Source organism: Hemicordylus capensis, chromosome 3, assembly GCF_027244095.1.
Source record: "Hemicordylus capensis ecotype Gifberg chromosome 3, rHemCap1.1.pri, whole genome shotgun sequence".
NCBI lineage: Eukaryota > Metazoa > Chordata > Lepidosauria > Squamata > Cordylidae > Hemicordylus > Hemicordylus capensis.
The window spans coordinates 67,443,057-67,466,496 of record NC_069659.1 but is presented as its reverse complement, the minus strand read 5'-3'; the positions used below and the strand labels follow the sequence as shown (position 1 = coordinate 67,466,496).

The 23,440-nt window shown below is 42.9% G+C and overlaps 2 protein-coding genes across 39 annotated transcripts in view; one reads left to right on the top strand and one right to left on the bottom strand.

The window, feature by feature from the left end:
- PDZK1 (PDZ domain containing 1) overlaps positions 1-4,763 on the top strand; it is a 41,678-nt gene extending 36,915 nt beyond the window's left edge. For all 15 annotated transcript variants that reach the window (XM_053311609.1, XM_053311606.1, XM_053311612.1 and 12 more), the window contains 3 exons: positions 1,469-1,654; positions 3,234-3,536; positions 3,903-4,763. In XM_053311609.1, coding sequence (XP_053167584.1) covers positions 1,469-1,654; positions 3,234-3,536; positions 3,903-3,950 — 537 coding nt within the window. In that variant the 3' untranslated portion in view covers positions 3,951-4,763. The remainder of the gene's footprint in view (positions 1-1,468; positions 1,655-3,233; positions 3,537-3,902) is intronic.
- The window catches only part of GPR89B (G protein-coupled receptor 89B), a 198,430-nt gene that overhangs the window by 171,300 nt on the left and 3,690 nt on the right, over positions 1-23,440 (bottom strand). For 17 of the 24 annotated variants that reach the window (XR_008320031.1, XR_008320029.1, XR_008320030.1 and 14 more), the window contains exons 2-14: positions 23,085-23,144; positions 22,408-22,511; positions 20,484-20,590; positions 20,249-20,350; positions 17,539-17,659; positions 17,147-17,227; positions 16,434-16,543; positions 15,139-15,227; positions 14,333-14,425; positions 10,439-10,534; positions 9,397-9,486; positions 8,162-8,227; positions 7,928-8,059 (exon numbers count right to left, since the gene is read on the bottom strand). Coding sequence is in view for 20 of the 24 variants with exons in the window: in XM_053311585.1 (XP_053167560.1) it covers positions 7,928-8,059; positions 8,162-8,227; positions 9,397-9,486; positions 10,439-10,534; positions 14,333-14,425; positions 15,139-15,227; positions 16,434-16,543; positions 17,147-17,227; positions 17,539-17,659; positions 20,249-20,350; positions 20,484-20,590; positions 22,408-22,511; positions 23,085-23,144 (1,251 nt within the window). In the remaining 4 variants the exon portion in view is untranslated. Of the gene's footprint in view, positions 1-7,481; positions 8,060-8,161; positions 8,228-9,396; positions 9,487-10,438; positions 10,535-14,332; positions 14,426-15,138; positions 15,228-16,433; positions 16,544-17,146; positions 17,228-17,538; positions 17,660-20,248; positions 20,351-20,483; positions 20,591-22,407; positions 22,512-23,084; positions 23,145-23,440 lie in introns of those variants that run through there. The other 7 variants (XM_053311589.1, XM_053311601.1, XM_053311597.1 and 4 more) reach the window with 3 other exon arrangements.

Below are 23,440 nucleotides of genomic sequence, written 5' to 3'. Positions count from 1 at the left end.
AAGGTTCAAGCCAAAATGAAAGTATAGGGTTAGGAGGTAGGAACTGAGAGTCTTTCCAAGTGGCTTCTGCCACTGCTAGTCAAGCAGAGGAATAAAGAGAGGTGCAAGGCATGAAAGCTCAAATAGTGGAATCAAAGAGCTCTTTATTCCTCTGCTTGACTAGCAGTGGCAGAATTGTGCCAGCAAGCAAACCTGCTTAATTTGCAAAATCTGTACCAGTTACAGAATCCAACATTTCCTGGTGCAGAATTCCAATTACTTTGATGACAACAGTGTCATCTGAGGTTGTTTCTTGCATGAAATATTTCTAGCTGAATGATTTTTTTCTTTGCCACTACAGTAATAACTGCAGTAAACCCAAGTCTCTCTCGCTCTCCTAAGATGTCACTAATGGCAGAACTCATTCACAACATATCTTCAAGTGTAGGTTTCCACTGAACAGCTGTAAAGCTGAGATAGTGGGCAGGAGAACTATAGGTGGGAATGCTGAACCCCTTCTTTGGCTGCTACATTTCCCTCACAACCCTACTACCTTTTTTCCGAGCTGAGCTGATTTCCAGGCCAAGCGAGGAGTTGTGAAAAAAGTGGAAGGATTCAGCACTATCCTCTCACTGCTTTTCTGCCAGAAATCATTCCCCCAAGCTGCTTCACAACTGTTCAGAGCAACCTGTGTTTGGAGACAGGGTCTTGTCCAGGTTTGCTCAACTCTGGCCCCCCAGCTGTTTTTGGACTATGACACCCATAATCCCCAGCCACAGTGGTCAATAGCCAGGGATTATGGGAATTGTAGGCCAATATCTGCAGGAGGGCCGAAGTTGGGTAGGCCTGGTCATGTCACTGTCACATATCAATCACTCCAAATATCACAGTAATGCTTCCTTAGTTTTCCTTTAAACAAGAAAGGGCAAACACAACAAAACAAAAAAACCCTCCAGTGCAGGTGGGACAGTTGTTTCTATGACGTTCTTGTCACCAATTGTTGAAGAATGCCTGAAGGTTTTACTCCGTAGGATCATTTTGATCACCCAAATTATCTGAGTCCTTCTGAAAGTCAGGCAACTAGCTCTTGAACTGTACTAACTTGTTGAATTGTGTGCATTGCATAGTTCTGGATGGAGCAACGTTAGGACTTCCGAAAAAGCCCAGATAACCTAGACAAACATGATTTTAAGGAGTAAGACCTTCAGGCATTCTTCAACAGTCAGTCCCATCTACACTGGAATTTTTGGCCCTTTCTTTGAAGTTTCTGGAATGTAGACAGGATATCATGGAGAAGGAATAGTCTGAAGGTGTGATCTGTTGTTAACCACCAAAACTGCAGGTCACACATATGATAAGCCTGTAATATTTCCTTGCAAGTTTTTGTATTTATTCAGCACATTCTGTAACAAGAGAGGTTTTCTTATCATAAAATGTTTGATAGCAATCTTTATTCTGAAAAGGCGATTTTTTGCTTTTGATGGTTCAGGCTCACATATCTCCATGTCTCTACTACCACACAATGCCAGCACAATCTCAGCGTGTGGAAGAAGTGCCAACTCAAACTGAAGAAGTGAATCACAAACCCAGATTCTTCAAGCTAATAAAGGGCTCCCATGGATTTGGCTTCCATCTGAATGCTATCAACAATTTGCCTGGCTCATTCATCAGAGAGGTATTACTCCAGAATCTGTACATTAATGAAAGAAACATTATGCTAAATATGGAATTATGGGCAACAGTTGGCAATGGCCAGCCCTTCCACTTCTCTGGTGTTCAGCATTCAAATATTCAACACACCACAGCTACCTTTTTTTGTTCAGGTACCTGTGGTATCTGTGGTATCAGATACCATTTCATGAATAGGTTGAATTGTCAAAGTAGACTATTGTTCCAAAATGAGACAGACTTCATACCAAGTCATTTCTCACAAACCTTGCCCATCACAGTACTTTTTTGCACCAACAGTCATTTAAAGATGTGAACATACTTTTTCCATTATGAAGCTTTAAGAAAACTCCCAAAATGCAAATACATGTGCAAAAATAAAAATGTATCCTAGGACAAGAAGAAAATTAAGAAAGTAATGATTATATGGAAGCCCATATGTAACTAGTGGAATACATTGCTTGATTTCAAGAAAGGGAACTGGGTATGGAATTCTCCAGTGGGTTTTGTACATCCTCACTGTTAGGGCAGATCATTCCAGAGTATGATCATACACAGAACAAAAGGTATTGGCTCTATTGCCACACTACAGAGTAGGGTTAGGCAACCTTGGCTCTCCAGCTGTTGTTGAATTACAACTCCCATCACTCCCAGCCACAATTTATTCTGGCTGGGGATAGGGGTGTGCAGAACTGGTTTGCTCATGAACTGGACTGCCACAAACCGGGATGATTTGAGCAGTTTGACCATGAACCATTCTGGACCAGTCCGCTTTGGCGTGATTCGGCCCGAATTTGAACCAAACCACACCAAATGGTCCATGCAATCCCTAGCTGGGGATGATGGGAGTTGGAGATCACCAACAGCTAGGGAACCAAGGTTGGCTACCCCTGCTGTAGAGCTTAATGCACAAAAAGTGTAGCTGTCTTTTTGGAACCAATTGCAGCTAATGAAACACCACAGTGTACAAACATGTTGGATAGCTTCTAGATGGAAATATACAGTGCCATGAGTTTAAATAAACTGACTACTGTTATAACATCTTGCTCAAGTAAAGTGTGCCGTCAAGTCGATTTAGACTCCAGGTGCCCACAGAGCCCTGTAGTTTTCTTTGGTAGAATACAGGAGAGGTTTACCATTGCCTCCTCCCACGTAGTATGAGATGCTATCTTTCAGCATCTTCCTATATCGCTGCTGCCTGATATAGGAGCAGCAAGGATTCGAACCCGCAATCTTCTGCTTGTTAGTCAAGCATTTCCCCCACTGTGCCACTTAAGGTGGCACAGACTAAAACATCTCACTATCTCAACTCAGCAGTTCCATCTTGTTTCACACATAGCCTTAACATACTGGATGCACTGCAAGGATATTAACTATATTATCTTTCTTATTCACCAAAACATTTGATAACTTAAAGAATCACATTTAAATTTGACTTTATACCATTTTTCATTGAAAGTTATGATACAAGCTTTCCTGACATGAACAACTATATAGTAATTCAGCAGTCTCAACTACCTCCTACCTTATGCTGCCACTCACTCTCTACCAGTAGAACATCCGCCTCTGATACTATATATTTGCAGGTAAAGAAGGGTGGACCAGCAGACCTAGCAGGGCTGCAAGATGACGACATTGTGATAGAAGTGAATGGTGTGAATGTGGAGAACGAAGATTATGAAAAAGTGGTGGCAAGAATTCATGATGGTGGCAACAGGCTGACACTACTAGTATGTGGCGAAGCAGCATATAAGTACTTCAAGTCTCAGAATATTTCTATTACTGCCTCTATGGCAGAATCATCAAGTGATGATAGTAACAATCCTCCAGCATACACAGAGATACAAGCAACAGAGCCAGAAAAGGCACTACCAGAACCACGAGAGAGGGTGAGTTTATCTTGTATATAACATTTGAGAGAAGAAATTGACTAAGGAAGTAGTCAATTAAGGCTACAAAATCCTAAGCATGTTTACTTGGATGAATGCCTTACTGAAAAGAGTGGTATTTGATTTCAAGTTACCATCACTAGGATTCAGCTTCAAGTTAGTGATCATATGATCAGGTCACAAGAAGGCTGAACTGAGATGGGCAAGCTATGCCTAACCCAAGTATGATTATTGCTCATAGTTAACTGCTAGCACTATTCCATTATTGCTGTTTCTTCTGAAACCTCACTGTCAAGATAACTATATTAGGATAGATGGGATTGCGGGTCTGACAACAGTACTCAATATACTTTTTTTCTTCTCTAGACCAGCTCATGCTCCTCAGCGTCCTCAGAAGAAGACACCACATTGTGAAGATACCAGAGATCAGATCTCTCCCAGTTGGGGGCCCTGAAAGGCAACTCTGTACACTATCCACACTGTAGCAAAAAATTATTATTATTATTGCTTAGAAAATGTTGGTTGCAATCCTACACATGCTTCTTTGAAACCAGTTCCCACTAAACAGCATAGGAGTTACTTCCAAACAAACAAATATAGGAATGGGCTGGTAAACACATGTAATTAGCTTTAACAGTATCAGTGGATGAGAAGATTCTACTGGATTAATAAACCATTTTTGTCAAGTTGCAGACACGTCTACAGAGACCATAATTCACTGTAGTACAGTGAATTATGTGCATTAACTGCAACATGTTGGTTGCAGTTGAAAGGTTTCTAATGGAAAGTAATATATAGCACCTACTGGATGACATGAAAAAAAGTATTCATAGTCCAACTGAAATTATTGGGACTATTTTTAATTTCGATGAGACTACTCTGAATAATTTTCCTCCTTATGTCAGCCATTCTATTCCAAACAAGTTTGCAACCATTCTCATTGAAGTTTATTGTATTGCATTCTGAAAACCACTGTCTCATGCAAATTTTGATCTGTAGTAATTTTAAAATTAATTTCAGGCTTTATAAACACTTAGGTAAACAGTACTCAAAACACCTTTTTCTCTGCATGATCTGAGTCCCCAAAATCTCGCTCTCTCGTACACACACACACACACACACACACACTTGATGTGCTGACATCAACATTGGTTTACTACCTCAGTACTAATTTTGCATGCAATGCCTCCTTCAGTGTAAGCTTCAAAATAAAACTGACTTGCTCCAGTTTCATCTCGGTCTGAAATATTCGAGAGATATAGAATGCTTTTGTGAAAGATTCAGTGGCCCTTATGTTCTGCAGTTAGGTGTTTCCATTCAGCCCACACTGCTGTGGGCATCTAGGGAAGAAGTGCCAGCAGTCTCATGTTAGAGTACAAATACATAAATTGATGCACCAGAACTTCAGAAGCACAGCTTTGTTTCCAATGGGAGAAGCATTCCTGTGGGTGCACTGCTTTAAGTATTTGTGCCCTTGCACAAGACCTCCAGCACTTCCTTAGAGGCTTATAGCAGCACAGAACAATCGGAAACACTCCTAACACCGCAGAACACACGAGCCAGTATCTGTAAGCCATCAGCTGACCACAGGCCTCACACAACCATTATCTTTTTCTGACAGAGGAATGAAGACAAGAAAAGCATCTTAAGTAAAAGCTGAACTAATTTTGATTTGGATCATATACAGGTGGACCTCACTATTCACAGTTACGCATATCTATGTTCAGGATAGCCGGAAATTACCCTAGAGGTCATTTCTTCCCACCATTTTGTGGAGAGGAATCATTTTGTGGCTCATTTGGTGGGTTAGGTTTTTCATGGAGAAATGGGGGATTTGGGATGGGGGGGGGGACATTCCTGAACAGCTGGAGACCCATGGAGCATGGTAGGGCACTTTATTTGGTGTGAGGTTTTTTGGTGTTTGTTCCCCATTTTGGGCCCATTTTCCAGCCTCCAGGAACCTTACCCCCCAATTCCATTGACTTTAATGCCCCATTATCTGAAGTTCTGTTATCCGCAGTTGAAACCCTAACAGGGTTCGCCTGTAATCCAAATGTATACCTGTGGAAGATGATGGTGGGGGTTGTTATTTTGTACAATACACACTGAGGCGGGTCTCATGATCAGTGAGACCTGCTTTTGCCGGGAGAGCAGGCTAAGCCAGCTCTCCCTGCAGACAAGCAGCGCAGGAGCCCTGGGCCACCCACATGACTGCCAGCTCCGTAACTGAGCTGGTGGGGGCTGGGTGGTTTGGGGGCCATGCGGCCCCAGAAGCTCCAGTATGCCCTGCTTTTCAGCCTCCCCACTGAGGGTCTACTCGTAAGTAGCCGCGGCGTGGAGCTGCATCGCAGCTACTCACGATCCCAAAAAACGGATTTGCGGAGCGCTCACTCTGCAAACCCGGTTTAAGGGGCGGGCTACCTGAGCGGGTTACCTGCTCAAGAACCACCAGGCTGCTTCACATGGTTGTAGGAAATCGGGCTAGTGGAGGCTAGCCCGATTTTCTACAACTGTGTGAATAGCCTCACTATATCCTCCTATTCTCTACAGGTGCAATGTTTCAGCCACACACCATTTCACCAATGCATACGTATGCTACCCACTTCTGCCACTTGTATACATACTGCAATGGCTGAATTTTACTCATCTTTCCCTCTGGTCCCAGTACCATTTTTATTAGCTGCTGTGAGGAGGAGGCAGGAGAAGAAGCAGCCACTGATCAGTTCCTATTCACACTACTGTTGATGAAGGGAATCCCTGCAGTTCTTCCAACAGTCTAATCAAACCCATCAGAACTCAGTCTGGACACTGCTTCTTCTCTCCTTGGCTAATAACAAGTGTTAGGTTGGTCAGGCTGACAGACCATTCCTGCTGGGAAAAACAGTAGCAGGCAGGACTCCAGGTAACATTAAGCACAACTATCATTAGGAGCATTTTTTCGTCTCTGCTATCCTTGCGCACACATACTCTGATCATGAACATACCCGTGTTTTAGTTTTGAAGGCTTTTATAGCTGATCCAGTGGTTTTTTTGTTTGTTTGTTTTTAAAAAAATTTCTGGTTAACTACGACATGTCTGTTTTTATTCAGTGTCTCACCCTAGTAGTTTATCATTGCTCTAAGTATATCAATAGGGTGGGTTTCTTGGACAACACCTGTTCTCAGAAGCAAAAGTGCTATGTCAATATTTGAAAGCAGAACAAATAGCCTCTGGAGGAGGTAGTACTTATAAGAAAAACACGAAGGACATTGGCGGACTCTGACAACTCTTCCCTTCGGCAATAATGAGGAATATAGTAGGTTAACATCTGCTAACTGGATTTTTAAAAGACACTTTTCAAAGTGATTGTTCTCTTTATATTTAGCAGGGAAGAGCAACTAGCCCTATTCAACCCCAGCACATTATCCCTCCAGTGGCTGTGACACTAGCAACAACCACCAGAGAGATGTGCCAGGGTTTCCTTTTAGATTGTGAATGCTTTGGGGACAAGAAACCAACTGCTTATTTTCTGTGTCAACTGCTTTGGGAACTTTTCATTAAAGCAGTATTATAACAAAAACAACATGGGATCCACAAGGAGGAAAAATGTCTAGTATATAAAACACATAAAATATGTTTTGCCACTGCATTCCTAAGAGCTCTGTTCATAGAATGAGATAAAGATAGAGGGGACTGCCCTGAGAACCAATGGAACAGATAGAGCTGAGATTCACCTTAGAACAGGTACACACAGCCCACTGGTCATATTTTTTGCAAAACCCACCTGTCTGTAGTCCCAGGGCAGAAGCAAAACTAGAAAATCCGAGTCCCTGGTAGGCCACCATACATGGATGGTGGGCTGCGATCAGCTTAGCAGGTTACAAATTTCAGAAAAAAACAAATACTAGTGGTTTACCACTTTTCAATTCCTCTCTAAGCAGTAAGTTAGTTCCAAAGTCTGAAGAATCACCACAAATTGTGATTTATTACAAAATCTGGTAATTCAAACATTTAGCTACTCAGTTCCAGAATCATTATCCTCCAGATTAAGACATTCAAACAGACATCTTACCAGCCACATTCACTAAACAGTTCTCATGTTTTCTCCCTAGTCTGATTTTAGAGAGCTTTCTCCTTTGGTTTGTGCCCTCACAAGGATATATTATTATCTCCCAAGTACTGAATCCTTGAAGCTTCTTGCATCTCTCTCTGCCCAGATTGATACATGTAATCCGAACCAAGGAGCTGATAATCTGCCACAGAAATAGCCACCTTCAGATGACGACATGTCCAATGCACTGCTTTTGTTCATCACACACTGAAGAACTAAGATGGACTCAGAGTGCCATATGTTTTTCAGGAGCCTGCTTATGTGCCAGGTAGAGGAAGAGTATGCTGGAGAGAGCACTTACGAGGAATATAACATCAAACCAGCGATGGTAGAAGTTAAACTGCAGTTCTCCAAGAACTTCAGTAATGATAGTGCGATACTCGAGAGGCATACTCATCCGAATCAAAAGCACCGAAGATACAAAATACATCCCCTGCAGAGAAGTACAGGAAAAAATCAGACATTCCACTCCCAGGTGGCTTCATAGCTAAAAAAAAGGGCAAGGATTTATTCACAAGTTGGCTAAAACCCTCACCATGATCTGTGCCAGCAACAGAACAATCACATTGGAAGACTTGCTGCTTGAAATAGCATAGAAAAACTGTAGAGGAAGATGAGCAGATAAAATCAGTACACAGGATCACTCTCCTACTGGGGACAAAATGGCAACAAACATGCTTAATGATGTTCTAGGACTACACTGAAAGGGCAACTGCTTTGATACCAATAATTCACGACAGGACCCCATAATGTTACCATAGTAACTAAGAACTTCAGAGTTCTTGGTAAGTCAGCTAATTATTATTTTTCTCTAATCTGGCAAAATTACTACTAGTAATAGTGTGATTTATGTCAGAACAATCATCTCCCAGTTTTTTAATTATATCCCACAGTGCATTTCACATTCACTGGGATCACAGATAAGGAGTTACATTTTTTGCAGTTGATACACAAGATGTTTCTCTCTACAGGCAAGCAGTCCTGACTGTCCTCAGGCACTTGGACAAGCATAAGTGGACTAACTTCCATACACCCAACAGATATTCAAGTAACTGAAATGGGCTGGAGAAAGTGAGGCTGTGATTACAGAAATAGCTGTATTATTTCTTAAACAGGTGGAGCCAGCGTGGTGTAGTGGTTAGAGTGCTGGACTAGGACCAGGGAGACCTGAGTTCAAATCCCCATTCAGCCATGATACTAGCTGGGTGATTCTGGGCCAGTCACTTCTCTCTCAGCCTAACCTACTTCACAGGGCTATTGTGAGGAGAAACTCAAGTATGTAGTACACCGCTCTGGGCTCCTTGGAGGAAGAGCGGGATATAATGTAAAAAATAAAATAAAACAAAGACTGTGTTCCAGGGGCGTAACTAGGTTGGAGTGGGCCCTGAGACAAGATTCTTAAATGCCCCCCCCCCCATTAAATGACTTCACAAGGAAGATCGGGTAGGCACTGGGTGGGGGAGAGCCTCTGAGGGCCCCCCCCAAGGGTGGACTCACAACAAAGAGACAAACAACAAACAGAGACAAACAAAGAAATAGCGGGCGGCGCCAGAACAAGAAGGAGAAATTTTTTTTAAAATGACTTCACAAGGAAGATCGGGTAGGCGCTGGGTGGGGGAGAGACTCTGAGGGGCCCCCCCAAGGCGGGGGGCCCCGAGACAACGGCCTCCCCCTGCCTAATTGTAGTTATGCCCCTGCTGTGTTCTGCCTAATTCATGCTACACCTCTGGTCAACCACAGTCATATAAACAGGATCAAGTCCAGGCTTACCTTTGTGAGTGTTATCAATAAACCCCTGATAGAAGTGACAATAATTATGCCAACCAGGATAAAGGAAATGTGCTGGGACCAGAATTTTACCTGCAATACAGATGGAAAAATGTTTAAAGCCCTAGAGATACTCATGGCTACATCAGCAGAAACTGGACTTGGAAGGCTGCCTAATTTTAGCCCGCTGTACAGTAGCATACTGTATAGAAAATATCTTCAAGAGTACCTAGTTTCATATAAACAAACTTTGGGTTTAAATCTAGATCTTGTCAACATTATACATGCTATAGATTTGGATTAGTGTAATTGTTTTTTTAAAGACTAAGAAGTGTAAGGTAAAGGTGAAAGTGTGCCGTCAAGTCGATTTCAACCCCTGGTGCCCACAGAGCCCTGTGGCTTTCTTTTGGTAGAATACTTGGTAGTATGAGATGCTCCCTTTCAGCATCTTCCTATATAGCTGCTACCAGATATAGTACCAGCGGGGATTTGAACTAGCAGCCTTCTACTTGTTAGTCAAGCATTTCCCTGCTGCATCATTAGGTGGCTACTCTATACCAGTACATCCTCTTATAATGAAGACTGAAGCTATAGCCACCTTCTGGGCTAGCAGACACTAGAATCCAGTCTTCAAGAGTGTCTAATGGGTTGGTCTAAGAAATTACATTGTTATCCAATTAACATACATATAGCCATTAAAAGTGAGACAGATTTAAATTCAGTATGGTAAAAAGTAAAATTTGGAACAACTTCAACTACTACGTGGAACTGCTCAAGGTTCCAAGTAATGATTTACCAATAGCTAGTATTTTTCCAAAATGAAAAAAAAGCTGAAATATTAAAATACTATACACTGTTTTAGGGGAAAAAACAAGAGCAATGTGAAATATGATTCAATAAAATTGCATAAGGCTGCACCTTCCACCACAAGTTCATACAGAATCAAGTTCTGTAGTTCATACAGAATCAAGGTTTGAACAGAGTAAAGTCAGTCAGATTAAAGGAAGATTACTGAAAGACATCAAAATGTAAAAACCATTCTCACATCAAACTGGATGCCCAAATAATTCACAGTGATCTCAATTCCTCTCGTAACTGGATCAGTCTTCCCAACCCGGTCAAATACGATATTGATTGTTGCCTGAAGGGGAGAGAAAATAAAACTCAACAGTACTACTTAAAACCTTTCACTATAATTACTGCAGGATATACATGCATTCCTCTCTCATGGCAAATTTACAGGGGAAGGGGACTTGGAAACCTAATAGCTGTTACCCCTTCCGGCTGTCTTGCCAGCTCTTTGACCTTGGGGAGCAGTGCCAACCAATCTTGGAGTCTCACCTTGCTCCTCTGTAATGCCAAGTTGGAGGTGGAGTGGCTGTGGTCTATAAGAATAACCTTTCCCTTACCAGGATCCCTGTTAGAGTGTCAGACCATATCCAATGTGTGTACTTAAGTTTGGGGACCAGGGATAGACTGGGACTTCTGTTGGTGTACCGATCGCCCCGCTGCTCAACAGAGTCCCTAACTGAGCTGATGGACTTTGTCTCAGGCTTTGTGTGGTGGGGGACTTCTAGACAAATTTGTCGCAAAATGAACATTGAGCAGCTCAGGCGTTCATAGAGGCCATAACTATGGGCCTATCTCAATTGGTCTCGGTACTGACGCACATTGCTGGTCACACACTTGATTTGGTCTTTCACTCTGATCTGGGTGGTGTTCCATGGGTGGGGAATCCTGTGATTTCCTCATGGTCATGGACAGGGGCTTAAGCAACAAGGTAGACGACTGGAGCGCAAGTGGAGAAAGACTCGACTCGAGTCAGATTACAACATAGAGACAGATTACAACATAGAGCGCATTTGAAGACCTATGTTCAGGCAATACATGCAGCAAAGCTACTATTCTTTTATGCTTGTATTGCATCTGCAAGTTCATGTCCGGCAGAGTTGTGAGAGGGCTAGTATGTGCCGCTCCTCCCTTGAATCAGAATCTGGAACCATTGATTACCCACTCTGACCTGTTTAACAAATTCTTTGTGGGGAAAATCTCTCATATTTGGGCCGACTTAGATTCCATCTCCACAATTACTTCAGTGTCTGATGTGGAGGTATCCAGCAACTCCTCTTGTGTGATTATTGGATCAGTTCCAGTTTGTGACTCCTAAGGATGTGGACAAGCTGATTGGAACAGTGAGGCCTACCACCTGTTCTCTTGACCCTTGCCCAACATGGCTTATACTATCTGCCAGCGGGGTGGTTGTAGAGGGCCTGGTATAAATTATAAATGCTTCTCTGAGGGAAGGCAGGATACCCTCTTGTCTTAAGGAGGCAATTATTAGACCGCTTCTGAAGAAGCCTAACCTGGATCCCTCAGAGCTGAGCAACTACAGGCCTGTCACCAACCTTTCACGGCTGGACAAGGTAATTGGGAGGGTGGTGGCTTCCCAGCTCCAGAAAGTCTTGGAGGAAACTGATTATCTTGAGCCATTTCGAACTGGCTATCGAGCAGGCTATGGGGTGCAGACTGCCTTGGTCAGCCTGATGGATAATCCCCAATTCAGAATTGACAGAGGAAGTGTGATTGTTGGTCCTTTTGGACCTCTCAGAGGCTTTTGATACTGTCGACCATAGTATCCTTCTGGAACACCTAAGGGGGTTGGGAGTGGGAGACACTGCTTTGTAGTAGTTCCGCTCCTACCTCTTGGGCAGGTTCTAGATGGTGTCCCTTGGAAACTGCTCTTCTACAAAATCTGAACTTTTGTATGGTGTGCCTCAGGGCTCCATATTGTCTCCGATGCTGCTTAACATCTACGTGAACCACTGGGAGAGATCATCAGGAGATTTGGTGCAGGGTGCTATCAGTATGCTGATGACACCCAGATCTATTTCTCCATATCAGCATCATCAGGAGAGGGCATAACCTCTGTCTAGAGTCGGTGATGGGCTGGATGAGGGATAACAAACTGAGACTGAATCCATATCAGACGGAGGTTCTCATTGTGCAGGGTCGAAACTCGAGACACAATTTTGATTTGCCTGTTCTGGTGAGGTCACACTTCCCCAGAAGGAACAGGTACGCAGTCTAGGGGTGCTTCTGGATCCAAGCCTCTCCCTGGTGTCTCAGGTTGAAGCAGTGGCCAGAACTGCCTTCTATCATCTTCGGCTGGTACATCAGCTGCGTCCATTTCTTGAGATGAACAACCTCAAAACAATGGTACATCTGCTGGTAACCTCCAGACTGGATTACTGCAAAGCGCTCTATGTGGGGCTGCCCTTGTATGTAGTCCGGAAACTACAGTTGGTCCAGAATGCGGCAGCCAGGCTGGTCTCTGGGTCATCTAGGAGAGACCATATTACTCCCGTATTGAAGGAGCTACATTGGCTGCCAATATGTTTCTGGGCAAAATACAAGGTGTTGGTTATCCTCTCTAATAAAACGCTTGGTGTCCGTCCGTGGACGGACACCAAGCGTGTGTCCGTGCCTCCCTGCCCTGTTCTGCGCCTGCGCTTCGTGCAGGCGCAGAACAGGGCAAGGGAGACACGCTCGCCGGTACCCGGCAGCCATCTTGGGCGGCCAGAAGCGGCCGCCCTGAAGAAGCCGGAAAACCGGTGCCGGGGTAAACTGGGCGAGGCAGCGGCGGAGCCGCTGCCTCGGCCAGAAGAGACGGAGGCCGGGGGCGGAGCGGAGGCCACTTAAATATTTTTTAAAAGGCACCCGCAGCCGACGCTGCCGACCCTCCCTCCCAGCTGACACCCCCCCCCCATTAAGGGCCAAATCGGCCCAGCCACTTGCCCCCGCAGCTTCCGCCACCGACCAACCGCCCGCCCACCCAGCTGCCGATACCTCCTTGCTCCCGGAACACGTCCTCCGCTTGATCCGCTGCTCGATTAACAGAAGGAGAGAGGTGCTCGCATGCAGAGCTCCACTCTCTTTAAAGTCTCTTCCCGAACTGGCGCTTTGCGTCCTTGCCGCCCAAACCGCCAGTTCGGGAAGAGACTTTAAAGAGAGTGGAGCTCTGCATGCGAGCACCTCTCTCCTTCTGTTAATCGAGCAGCGGATCAAGCGGAGGACGTGTTCCGGGAGCAAGGAGGTATCGGCAGCTGGGTGGGCGGGCGGTTGGTCGGCGGCGGAAGCTGCGGGGACAAGTGGCTGGGCCGATTTGGCCCTTAATGAGGGAGGGAGGGGGAATGGCAGCGGGGGGACAGGAGAGCCGTTACTAGGGCCCGTTGTTCAACGGGCCAAAATTAACTAGTAACCTATAAAGCCCTAAACAGCTTGGGCCCTGAGTATTTAAGAGAACGTCTTCTTCGTCATGAACCCCATCGCCCATTCAGATCGTCAGGAGAGGTCCATCTGCAGTTGCCACCAGCTTCTCTGGTGGCTACTCAGGGATGGGCCTTCTCTGTTGCTGCCCCGTGGCTTTGGAATGCGCTCCCTACTGAAATAAGAGCCTCCCCATCTCTGGCAGGTTTTTAAAAGCCTTTAAAGATTCATCTGTTCACCCAGGCCTTTAATTAATATTGTTTTAATGGTTTTAATGCTTTTTTAAAAAATAAGAAAATTAAAACTGTTGTAATGTTTTAAACTTTTTGGTTTTTGTTTTAACTAATGTTTTCCTTTTTCTGTTTTTATTTTGTTGTAAACCAACCAGAGACATGTGTTTTGGGCGGTATAAAAATATGTTAATTAAAAATAAAAACAAAACATAAAAATTGTCCACAGCTTCACACAAAATGCTTCCAGTCATGTTTGGCATTATAAGACAAAAGACACCCACTCTTGCCTGAAAACCAGTTCTGTTCAAAATCAGTAATTAGAACAGACAATATTTCAAACAACAAAAATAAGAGATATAAAAAGTACTCCTACTAAGGACATCATTTGCCCACCTGTTTGCATAATATAAAGTTAACATCCCAATAGAACTGCTACATACCATAAAAATTTTCCAAACACAATAGATGGAGAAAAAGTAGCCAAGAAAGTTAAAGTATTTCCCTTGGAATGTTTTGGAGTATTCTATTCTCTCCTGCAAAGAGAAAAAGAACACATTTCCAAGTAAGCGTATGAGGCCTTAAGATTCATGATTTTCAACTACCATATCTGTCTCTAGACATCCATTTCCCATTATGAAATTGACAAGATCTGTAAACAAGTATAAACAGTTTTATCATCATGTAACAGTTTACACCTAACAAAATACTATGTGAAACAGATGAAGTATGTTGACCCCTTTAAAGGCAAGGAATCTAAGCTATTGCCAGATCAAGGTTTACCAAAAGGTGCATGAACCTATATTATGCTAGGAGAACAAAACTAAATCTCAGACTTCCAGGACTGCCCTTGTCACACCAGCACCCTGGCTCTTTATTGTTGAATATTAACAGCTTCAACCTAACACAAAATCTTTATAGAAAATACCTATTCTGATGTTTTTCAATAAATGGACCAAAATGGACCTAGGGAATCATCTTTTCCTAATTATCATCCTTTCCAAAAGTTTTGGTTTACTCTATTGCAAGTGATTCTATAAAAGTGGCTGATTATCATTTATTATCTTTCACATTTTAAAGGGTGGGAAGAGAACCTGACAAAGAGTAATGTACAAGAAAATACAGATACACACTCCTGTACTGTGTTTATCTGCTGGTTTATTTCTAAATCTCTTCTAACTTTATTCTTCTTTTCTCCCACCCAGTCCTACCCACCCATCAGGCATAAAACAGCCCCTTTCATCTGCACCTTGGTAGCATGCAGGTCAGCTGTTTCCAAGAAAAGCTGCCGACTCAGCTCCTCCAAGGCATCCACCTCCTGCTGGATAAGTGTCAGATCTGGCAAACGAGGGATGTCAAGGGCAAAATGATGTATAATATCACCAGGTGAAAGCAAAACACACTTCAAGATTTGTTTTGTTCCACAGCATAAACATAGTGAACCTTTCAGAAATGACTATTTTAACTCACAACAGCTAATGCACATTATTAAAAAGCCTCGACTCTTCCTTAAATGGTAAATACATTGCTCTGCAATACCTCTTTCTTGCAAACTACTGCAATTTAGGAACTGCACATCATTGCCATCTACAGGACTACAAGTGATGCTGCAAAATGGGTAGCATAATGTTCCTACATCAACAGTGATACTAAGGCAAGAACTGCATTAAGGATGCGGTACAAGAGAAATCAGCAATCACATATTTCAATTCCCTTTCTGCCTTTGCAATATTTAGGACAATTTACTTATGTCCCGATGTCATGAGGTTTTGCAGTTTCACACCCAATAACACTGGCTTGTTGGATGGACTGAGTGGGAAATGAACACCGCCATGATGTGTAGGCATAGGTAAGCTGTCCTAAACATCACATGGCATGTGGATTAGATGTGCAGTTGCTGTTTGTGGTGGCAGCCACACAGTTTAAAACATGTGGTGCTAGCATATGGTACAATCCTGTACAGAGCTGAAATCTCAGATATAACCCCAAGTACTTAAGCACATGTAACAAACTCAAAACTGACTACAATATAATATATAATCAATCTTGTTATTAACACTTCATAACACTGAATCCAACAATGCAAGATACTGATTTCTCAAGGTTAATGATTATCTGTGCTCAAATTCATGTCTCTCATCCCCACTTGCTCCCACCTATGGGAATTGCTCATTTATATAAAAGTAGGTGTGAGGCTAAATGTCCCACTATATCACGTCACAGGGCAGCATCCAAACCAGAGTGGCAATTTTCACTGATTTCCGCTTCCCTCTGCTGCCCCCAATGTCCATAAGGATTGGCAAAAATCACCCTTTCCCTCCTTCGCAAGCAAAAGGTTAGTCTGGATGCTGCCCAGGCACTTAACCCTTGCAGACCTAGGTTACTATTGATCCGAGACATCTCGGTCTGGACAGTTGAAGATAATGGGTTCGATCAGCATAGCCTCTTACCACATGGACTCCTATTTTCCCCTTACTTTACCCTCAAGCAGGAAGCCTCCATTACTGCCCCCTTCCCCCAGCAGAGCCCTGAAACAAAGGATACTTTCACTGCCTGATGAAGATGTTGTAACACTTTTTATCATCCCCCAGAAACCAGTGGGCTTGTTGTTTACTTCCCCTCTCTGGAACATGTTTCTGTGAACCATCGCTATCCTGATTGGGAGGAAAAGTCAAGTTCTAAAAAAAGAGTAGAGGCAAAACCAAATATGGCACATATTCAGAAGGTGCTCACCTTTTTAAAGTTTGAAATTCAAATGTCAAAAACTTTAATTTTTCAAAATCTGGAGTACAAAATACTATAGTGAAATTACCAAACCAAAAATGTGTGTGTGAAATAACATTTAGAAATTTTTCTTGAGAAAACCTCTCTCTGCTATTAGCAGAAAATGTAGAGGCCTCCCTGTTAGGTACAAATTACAGATCATTCTGTGATTTTGCTCCTATTTTCTCCATCACACAGCAAACATAGGAAACACTTTTTGCAGACTTCTGCAATTAGACCCACTGCATGATTAAACCGAACTACTATTACTAAGTAGCAAAATTCTTTCCCCAGTTTTCATTCCAGTACACTAGGAGTTCGTATGATTTTTTTTAACCACAGAAGTTATCAGTCCTACTCAGAAAATTATACCAAAGTCCCTCATAGTCTACAGAAAACAGGCACAACATGAAGGCCACTTTAAATTACTCCCCTTCCTATCAAATTTCAAACATAAATGAAGCAAAAGTATACTTTGCTGCGTCTCGTCTCACCTTTTCTTCTTGCTGATTATCATGTCCATGGTTTGGAGGAGACGACGTTCCAAAGCTAAAATATCTGCATCTGTAACATTCCTACAACACAGATATATAGACTTGTTGGTATGGCTCTGTCTAATGCAGTAATGGCCAGATTGTGGCCTACAGACCCAGTTCACACAAGATAGGTGCCTCCCCTATGCCTCTTCTCCACTTCCACTAGCAGACAGTGAGAAGCAAAGAAACAGTTGCTGCATGGGGCCAGAAATAACAGATCAACATTAATGAGACAGAGATAGGCAGGGATACTACAAACTGAGGAGACATTTTGGGGAAATCTATGCCAAAATAGAAGGAAAAGCCAAAAAAGGAGACCACAGACCAAAACATTCACAAGCTTCATTTACCTGAGAAAATAAGACATATAAGTGTATGGACAATTGACTGCACCAAATCCAGAAAGCAGAGCCATTAAAGTCACCCCAATCACTCCCACCCGACTGATGAGCTGTTCTATGGAAAGAATTCCTGACAAAAGAAGCAGAGAATACTAGGTTAATTTTGCCATCACATTCTTGAAAATATAAGCAAACAGAATCTCACTACCATAAGTATGTTTGTATGCATCATTTTGTTTTTCAACTATTAATAATAAATAAATGAAGATACATCTGCAGGCACCATTCCACCAAGATATAGGTACTCCTTTCTACCCAGACCTGCATACTTTATGCTGAAATAAATGCCATGTATTACTCTCTCACAATGAGAAAAGCAATACTCAATTTGTCAAGTCTAGCTTATCCTAGAAATTCTTAAATTGTGGTCTGTGGTCCACTAGTGACCTACTGAGTGCTTCCAGGTGGTCCATAAGACCACAAGAAAAACAGGAGAAATATGCTGAACAGTTCTTGGAAGTTCCCACAATGGCCACTAGCCATGTGAATGACTGCCACACACAGGAACTTCTAAAGCAACTTCCCATAATGCAAGAATCAACTTGCAGCGGTAATATTTTGGTTGACAAACAACTCTGAAATTGAGCATATGCAAAACTAACAGCCTTTACCTAAGCAATGCTTCCCCTTATCTTTGGCTTCACAGTACAGCAGCACTGAATCATGAACTGAAGCTCTTCTCACGATCCGCGAGAAGAGCTGTTGTGACTGCGGGAATAGCGGGCTTAGCCTGCTCTCCCTACGGATGGTCAAAGAACAGTCCTGGGGTGGCCAGATGGGCCGCCCACATGACTGCCAGCTGCATCATGGAGCCAGCAGGGGCTGCGGGGATCGGGGGCCATGTGGCCCCCGGAAGTCCCAGGATGCCCCACACAAGTACATCCTGGAGAGACCCCCCTCGAGGTTGGCTGCAGCCTCCCGGTCAGGGGTTTACTTGTGTGTTGCCATGCGCCGCAGCAACACACAAGCAAACAATTGAGGTTAACAGAACATGCGCTCCGTTAACCTAATTTAAGGGGAGGGGGAATTAGGCGGGCTAGCCACCTTGGGAGCACTGGGCTTGCCTGCGAGCCTGGTGGTTCCCACGAACACTGGGAAGTGGGCTAAGCTCCCTTAGCCTGCTTCCCAGTGATCATGGGAATAGCCTCACAGTCTCTTACAGGTTTTCCATTCAGAACTACAACTAGCTCTCTGGATGTCAGAATTAACCCTAGCATAGCAGTGATGAGGTGTGAAGGTACAGTGATAGCACAACAAATGTCAATTCCAGGAGCAGCTCCAGGAAGGAAGCGCTCCCTCAGACTAGTTTGCCGCCCCCGAAATCTAGTATGTGGGACACAAGGTCACCCACCCATAAATAGGGATGTGCACGGAACCGGTGACTGCCAGTTTGAAGGGGGGCGGGCGGTAGCTTTCCAGATGTTGTTGACTACAGTTCCCATAATCCCCAGCCAAAGGCCACTGCAGCAGGGGATGCTGGGAATTGTAATGAACAACATCTGGGAATCCCTCTTAGAAGGAACTGTGCTGGGGAGGGTGCTCTTACCAATACCCACTGCCACATTTGCTCTGCCGGCACTGTGATTTAAAATAGTCCTGCAGGGCAGCAGTGTACCTCCTCGCTGCCCCGGTGCGTGGTGGACCAGAAGTACCCAGAAGTGCCTGGTGCGTGCATGTGTGTGTGCACGCGCACCAAGCACTTCTGGTCCGCCACACACCGGGGTGGCAAGGAGGTACACTGCCGCCCCACAGGACTGTTTTAAAGCACAGCGCCAGCAGGGGAAATGCGGGGGCGGGATGGTTGGGTGAGAGCACCCTCCCCAGTCCTTAAAGCTATCCCCCTCACCTTCAAACCGGCTGAACCTTCAAACCAGTTCAGAGATCTGTAAAAGGGCCACTGAACTGCTTCGTACACATCCCTACCCATAAATGCACTTTTCCCTTCTGTGCCACCACTCAATTTTCCCCCCTGCTACCAATGGAAAGTTTCAGAAGCATGGAAAGTTTCAGCAGTAGTGAAATCAAATGTAGCTTAATTTCTAACAGACACAACAAACAAGAATAAACTGAAAAGTGTAGTTAAGCTTAATAGCATGATATTCCATCTAAAAAGAGCTAATTTTACAGGTCTGGATTCTTTGCTGCTTCCACAAGCTATGTCACTGCTATATGCAAGAACGTGTTATAGGCAGCAGAAGCTACCACACACACACACACACACACACACACACACAAAAGTTGGCACCTGCAATGTTCAGCATGAAATTCTCCCACACTATTAATCCCATCCCCATACTCCAAGTAGTGTGTTTGTGTTCCCAGTGGAAAAGAGTACCAGCAATCACAGATGCAGTTCATCAGTGATAAACTGATCAGCTGCATCTGCATTTTTGCACTCATCAATGGTAAATGAGGAGATCACTGGCTTACATGCCATCCTTACAAACAAGCAAGAGATTACAAGTTTTTTGTCCTACTAACTGTCTACAACTCTGAGCAAGAAACCACCTATCAACTCAGATGTTTTGACTTCCCATTAAACATGAGGGTCCCTCCCACTTTTTTACAATGATAAGCATTTGTATGTTATATACAGAAATTTGCTCCAAGGAGTTAGCAACTACCTGACAATGATACTGAAACATTATATGAAACTCACCATGTTTTGGACTGAGGATAGGAAATGGATCTCCCAGTTTCCAGAAGAAATACATGAATGTTAACCAAACAACACAGGCAAAAAGCAGTCTGTGTCTGTGCACTAAAAACAAAAGAAAATAAAGGATCCTTATGAATGCCATCTATTTTGTTTGAAATGATTGATACATATTCTTTGACTCAGAGACCCAAAGCACCTGTTCTGCAGTCACTTTGCAAGACACATAGATACTTACACAATCGGATGTTGCTCACAATGAAGTAGCCAATGTAAAATGGCACCATGAACACCAAGACAAGCAAAATCACACACAGGTTCAATTTCCAGTGAAAATACCGGGAGCTGAAAACAACAGAAGTATTCTTCAGTACCATATCTTAATGACAGAGCCTTTTGCTTAATACATTATCTTCACTTTTCTCAGTCATAATAGGAAATATCTGCATACATCCAATATACAGGATTGCCACATAATTTAATTCATCCAGAATATCAGCAGTGGGTATAATCAAGAATGTACAGAATAGAAAATGCTCTGAATCCTCCAGTCAACAATTCTGCAAGAAGTCATGAATGTTTGATATTTTAGAAGGAACATTTATCTTCAAATATGAAAACATTGCTAGTAATCCAACTATGCTTCAAAACAGGAATAGGATTACATGTTTGTATAATCAGTGAACATAAGAACCCAAGAACAGCCCTGCTGGATCAGGCCCAAGGCTTATCTAGCATCCTGTTCCACACAGTGGCCCACCAGATGGCCCGCCAGGCAAGAGGTTAGGGCCTGTGTTCCCTCTAAGGCGTGCATGTGTTCGAATGCTCACACATTTTTTGATGTCTGCTCAGTTAATTTTAGATCCTGCTCAGGTTTAATCAGGAAGGTCCCACTCTGAATGCAAGGCAGTTTCACACACTGCCTTGATACTGCCATCCAGAACAAAACTCATTCCACACACAGACAAAAAAGAGAGAGAAAATACTGGTTAGGGCATGCTCTCTCTCTTGCTGTTACTCCTGCAACCGGTACTTAGAGGCATCTTGCCTCTGAGGATGGAGGTGACCTATAACCACCAGACTAGTAGCCATCAATATAGACTTGTCTATTGATACTTACCTGGTATACTTTCATTGATGCTATTCTAAATAGGATTTTTGGCATCAACATCCACAAACAAATAATATGTAAGGTAGTGACACTTTCACTGAGCTATTTCAGAGGCAGTGGGTCAGTTCAGACATAATTGGAAGCCATGGTTTCCCACAACATGAATGCAGTTTCTAACCTTTCTCAAGCCTGCATGTTCTTTCCTTGGTTCTGTTGCAGAGCTGGAACAGCAACATTCTATTTAAATCACAACTCGTGCAAAGTCAGGAACTGTGGTTTAACTCTGACTTCTGAACCAGAATGCAAAGCCAAATTCAAACTCTGTTTCACATTCTGGTTTGGAAACCAGAGATAAAAATACAGCTCCCAGATTATATAATCTATGAAGTCATGGTTTAAATAAAACCAGGATTCTGACAAATAAACCAAAGAGTTAAAGAGAAAAGGGAAGGAGCGTGCACAGGGCTCACAAGAGTTAGAAGCTGCATGCAGGAAACTATGGTTTCCCATTACATCTGAACTAGCCGGTTATGTTCAATAGCAAGGACAGATTATTTAGAAAGTCTAGTAAATTATGGAGGACAAACTGGGAGATCTCACTGAACTGAAATGATGTACATGGTTATATGCATTTGGGAACCAATAAATATTTTGTTATCAGCTGAGTACTTATGATCTGGAAATAACTGGAGAGGAAATATCTGGAAATCCTGGTAATTTTAGATAAGATAAAGAATAATTTTTCAAGATGGCAGTCCCTTAGAACAGAATCATATTTACTACCATTTGCTGACATCTTATTTGCTTTTTGGAATGTTGCCAAGCACTTAGCTGCAAACACTTTCAGGAAAACACTTCATAAAAACAACCTAGCAACCTTATCCTAATCTCCTGCTGAACATATATAAATACTATTCATACATATACTAGTAATATTTCGGTTAGACAAACAGAGACTAAAAAGAAGTGAAGGACCAGAACTGCAGCCTACTAACTGCTCCAAGGCCACATTTCTATCTAAAACACTGTTGAAAGTAGCTGCTATGCCTACCTGCTGTTTAAGACTCCTAGAATTTCAAAAATGATGAGTTCAAACATGGTGCAGGAAAAAGCAAAAGTGACAGAGAAGACAACCTGTACAACATACTGTCGCACCTGTAACAGAAAGACAAAATTCAATTATATAAGCAGAATATTTAATATACATATATGGAAGGACCGAATGCAGCAGTGTGGGCTTAAACACACAAAGGTACTTGACTAGAAACATCTTGCTGAAATACAATCTGCATTAGTGGCTGATTGAAGAATTATTCAGCTTATCCTAGTTCTTTTCTATGGCGAGATTTTACAATGCATAGGTCTTTAAAAAAATTTTTTAATTAACTGTAATAGCAGTCAAGATATAATACAGTGTAAGCAGCCATTGCCTAGTTCTATGCATGTTTACTTGCATGTATACCCAACAACAGGGCATATTGCCAAGCAGGAGTAAGCTGTATTGCTGAAGCAGGTGGGCATAGGTTTACAGCCTTGGAAGTTATTGACAGTATACTCCTAAGCAAGTCTACTCAGAAATGTCCCATTGTTTTCAATAGCTTACTCCCAGGTAAGGATGGATAGGATTTCAGCCTTATTCATGTTATATATCCCAAACATATCTCTCTTTTCAGTCTTTAACAGCATTACAGTTGGAATGCTATGGGTTGGTCTCTTTGAAGTCTTTACCTCATAGTCTTTGAAGAGCTGCCGCATGAAGAACAGCCATCCGAATCCAAAGAAAAGCACCTGCAGAAAAAGAGAAGTTTATAGTTACAAACTAGTCTGCAGAACTCCAAAAATCAAAATGTCTCAGCAGTAACATTTCTGCATATAGTCAAGCTAAGATAGTTGACACACTGGAATTTTTTTTAAAACCTGCAAGTATAAATTAGACTGGGATTTTTCTGTTCCTAGAATACATATTGAGTACTGCAAAAAAGGGGGTTCTAAAATATGAAGCCAAGACAAAGAGTACAATGCAGCAATGCCCCACCTACTTCTCCTGGCACTTTACAACTAAGAGGCAACCGCAATATGGCTAT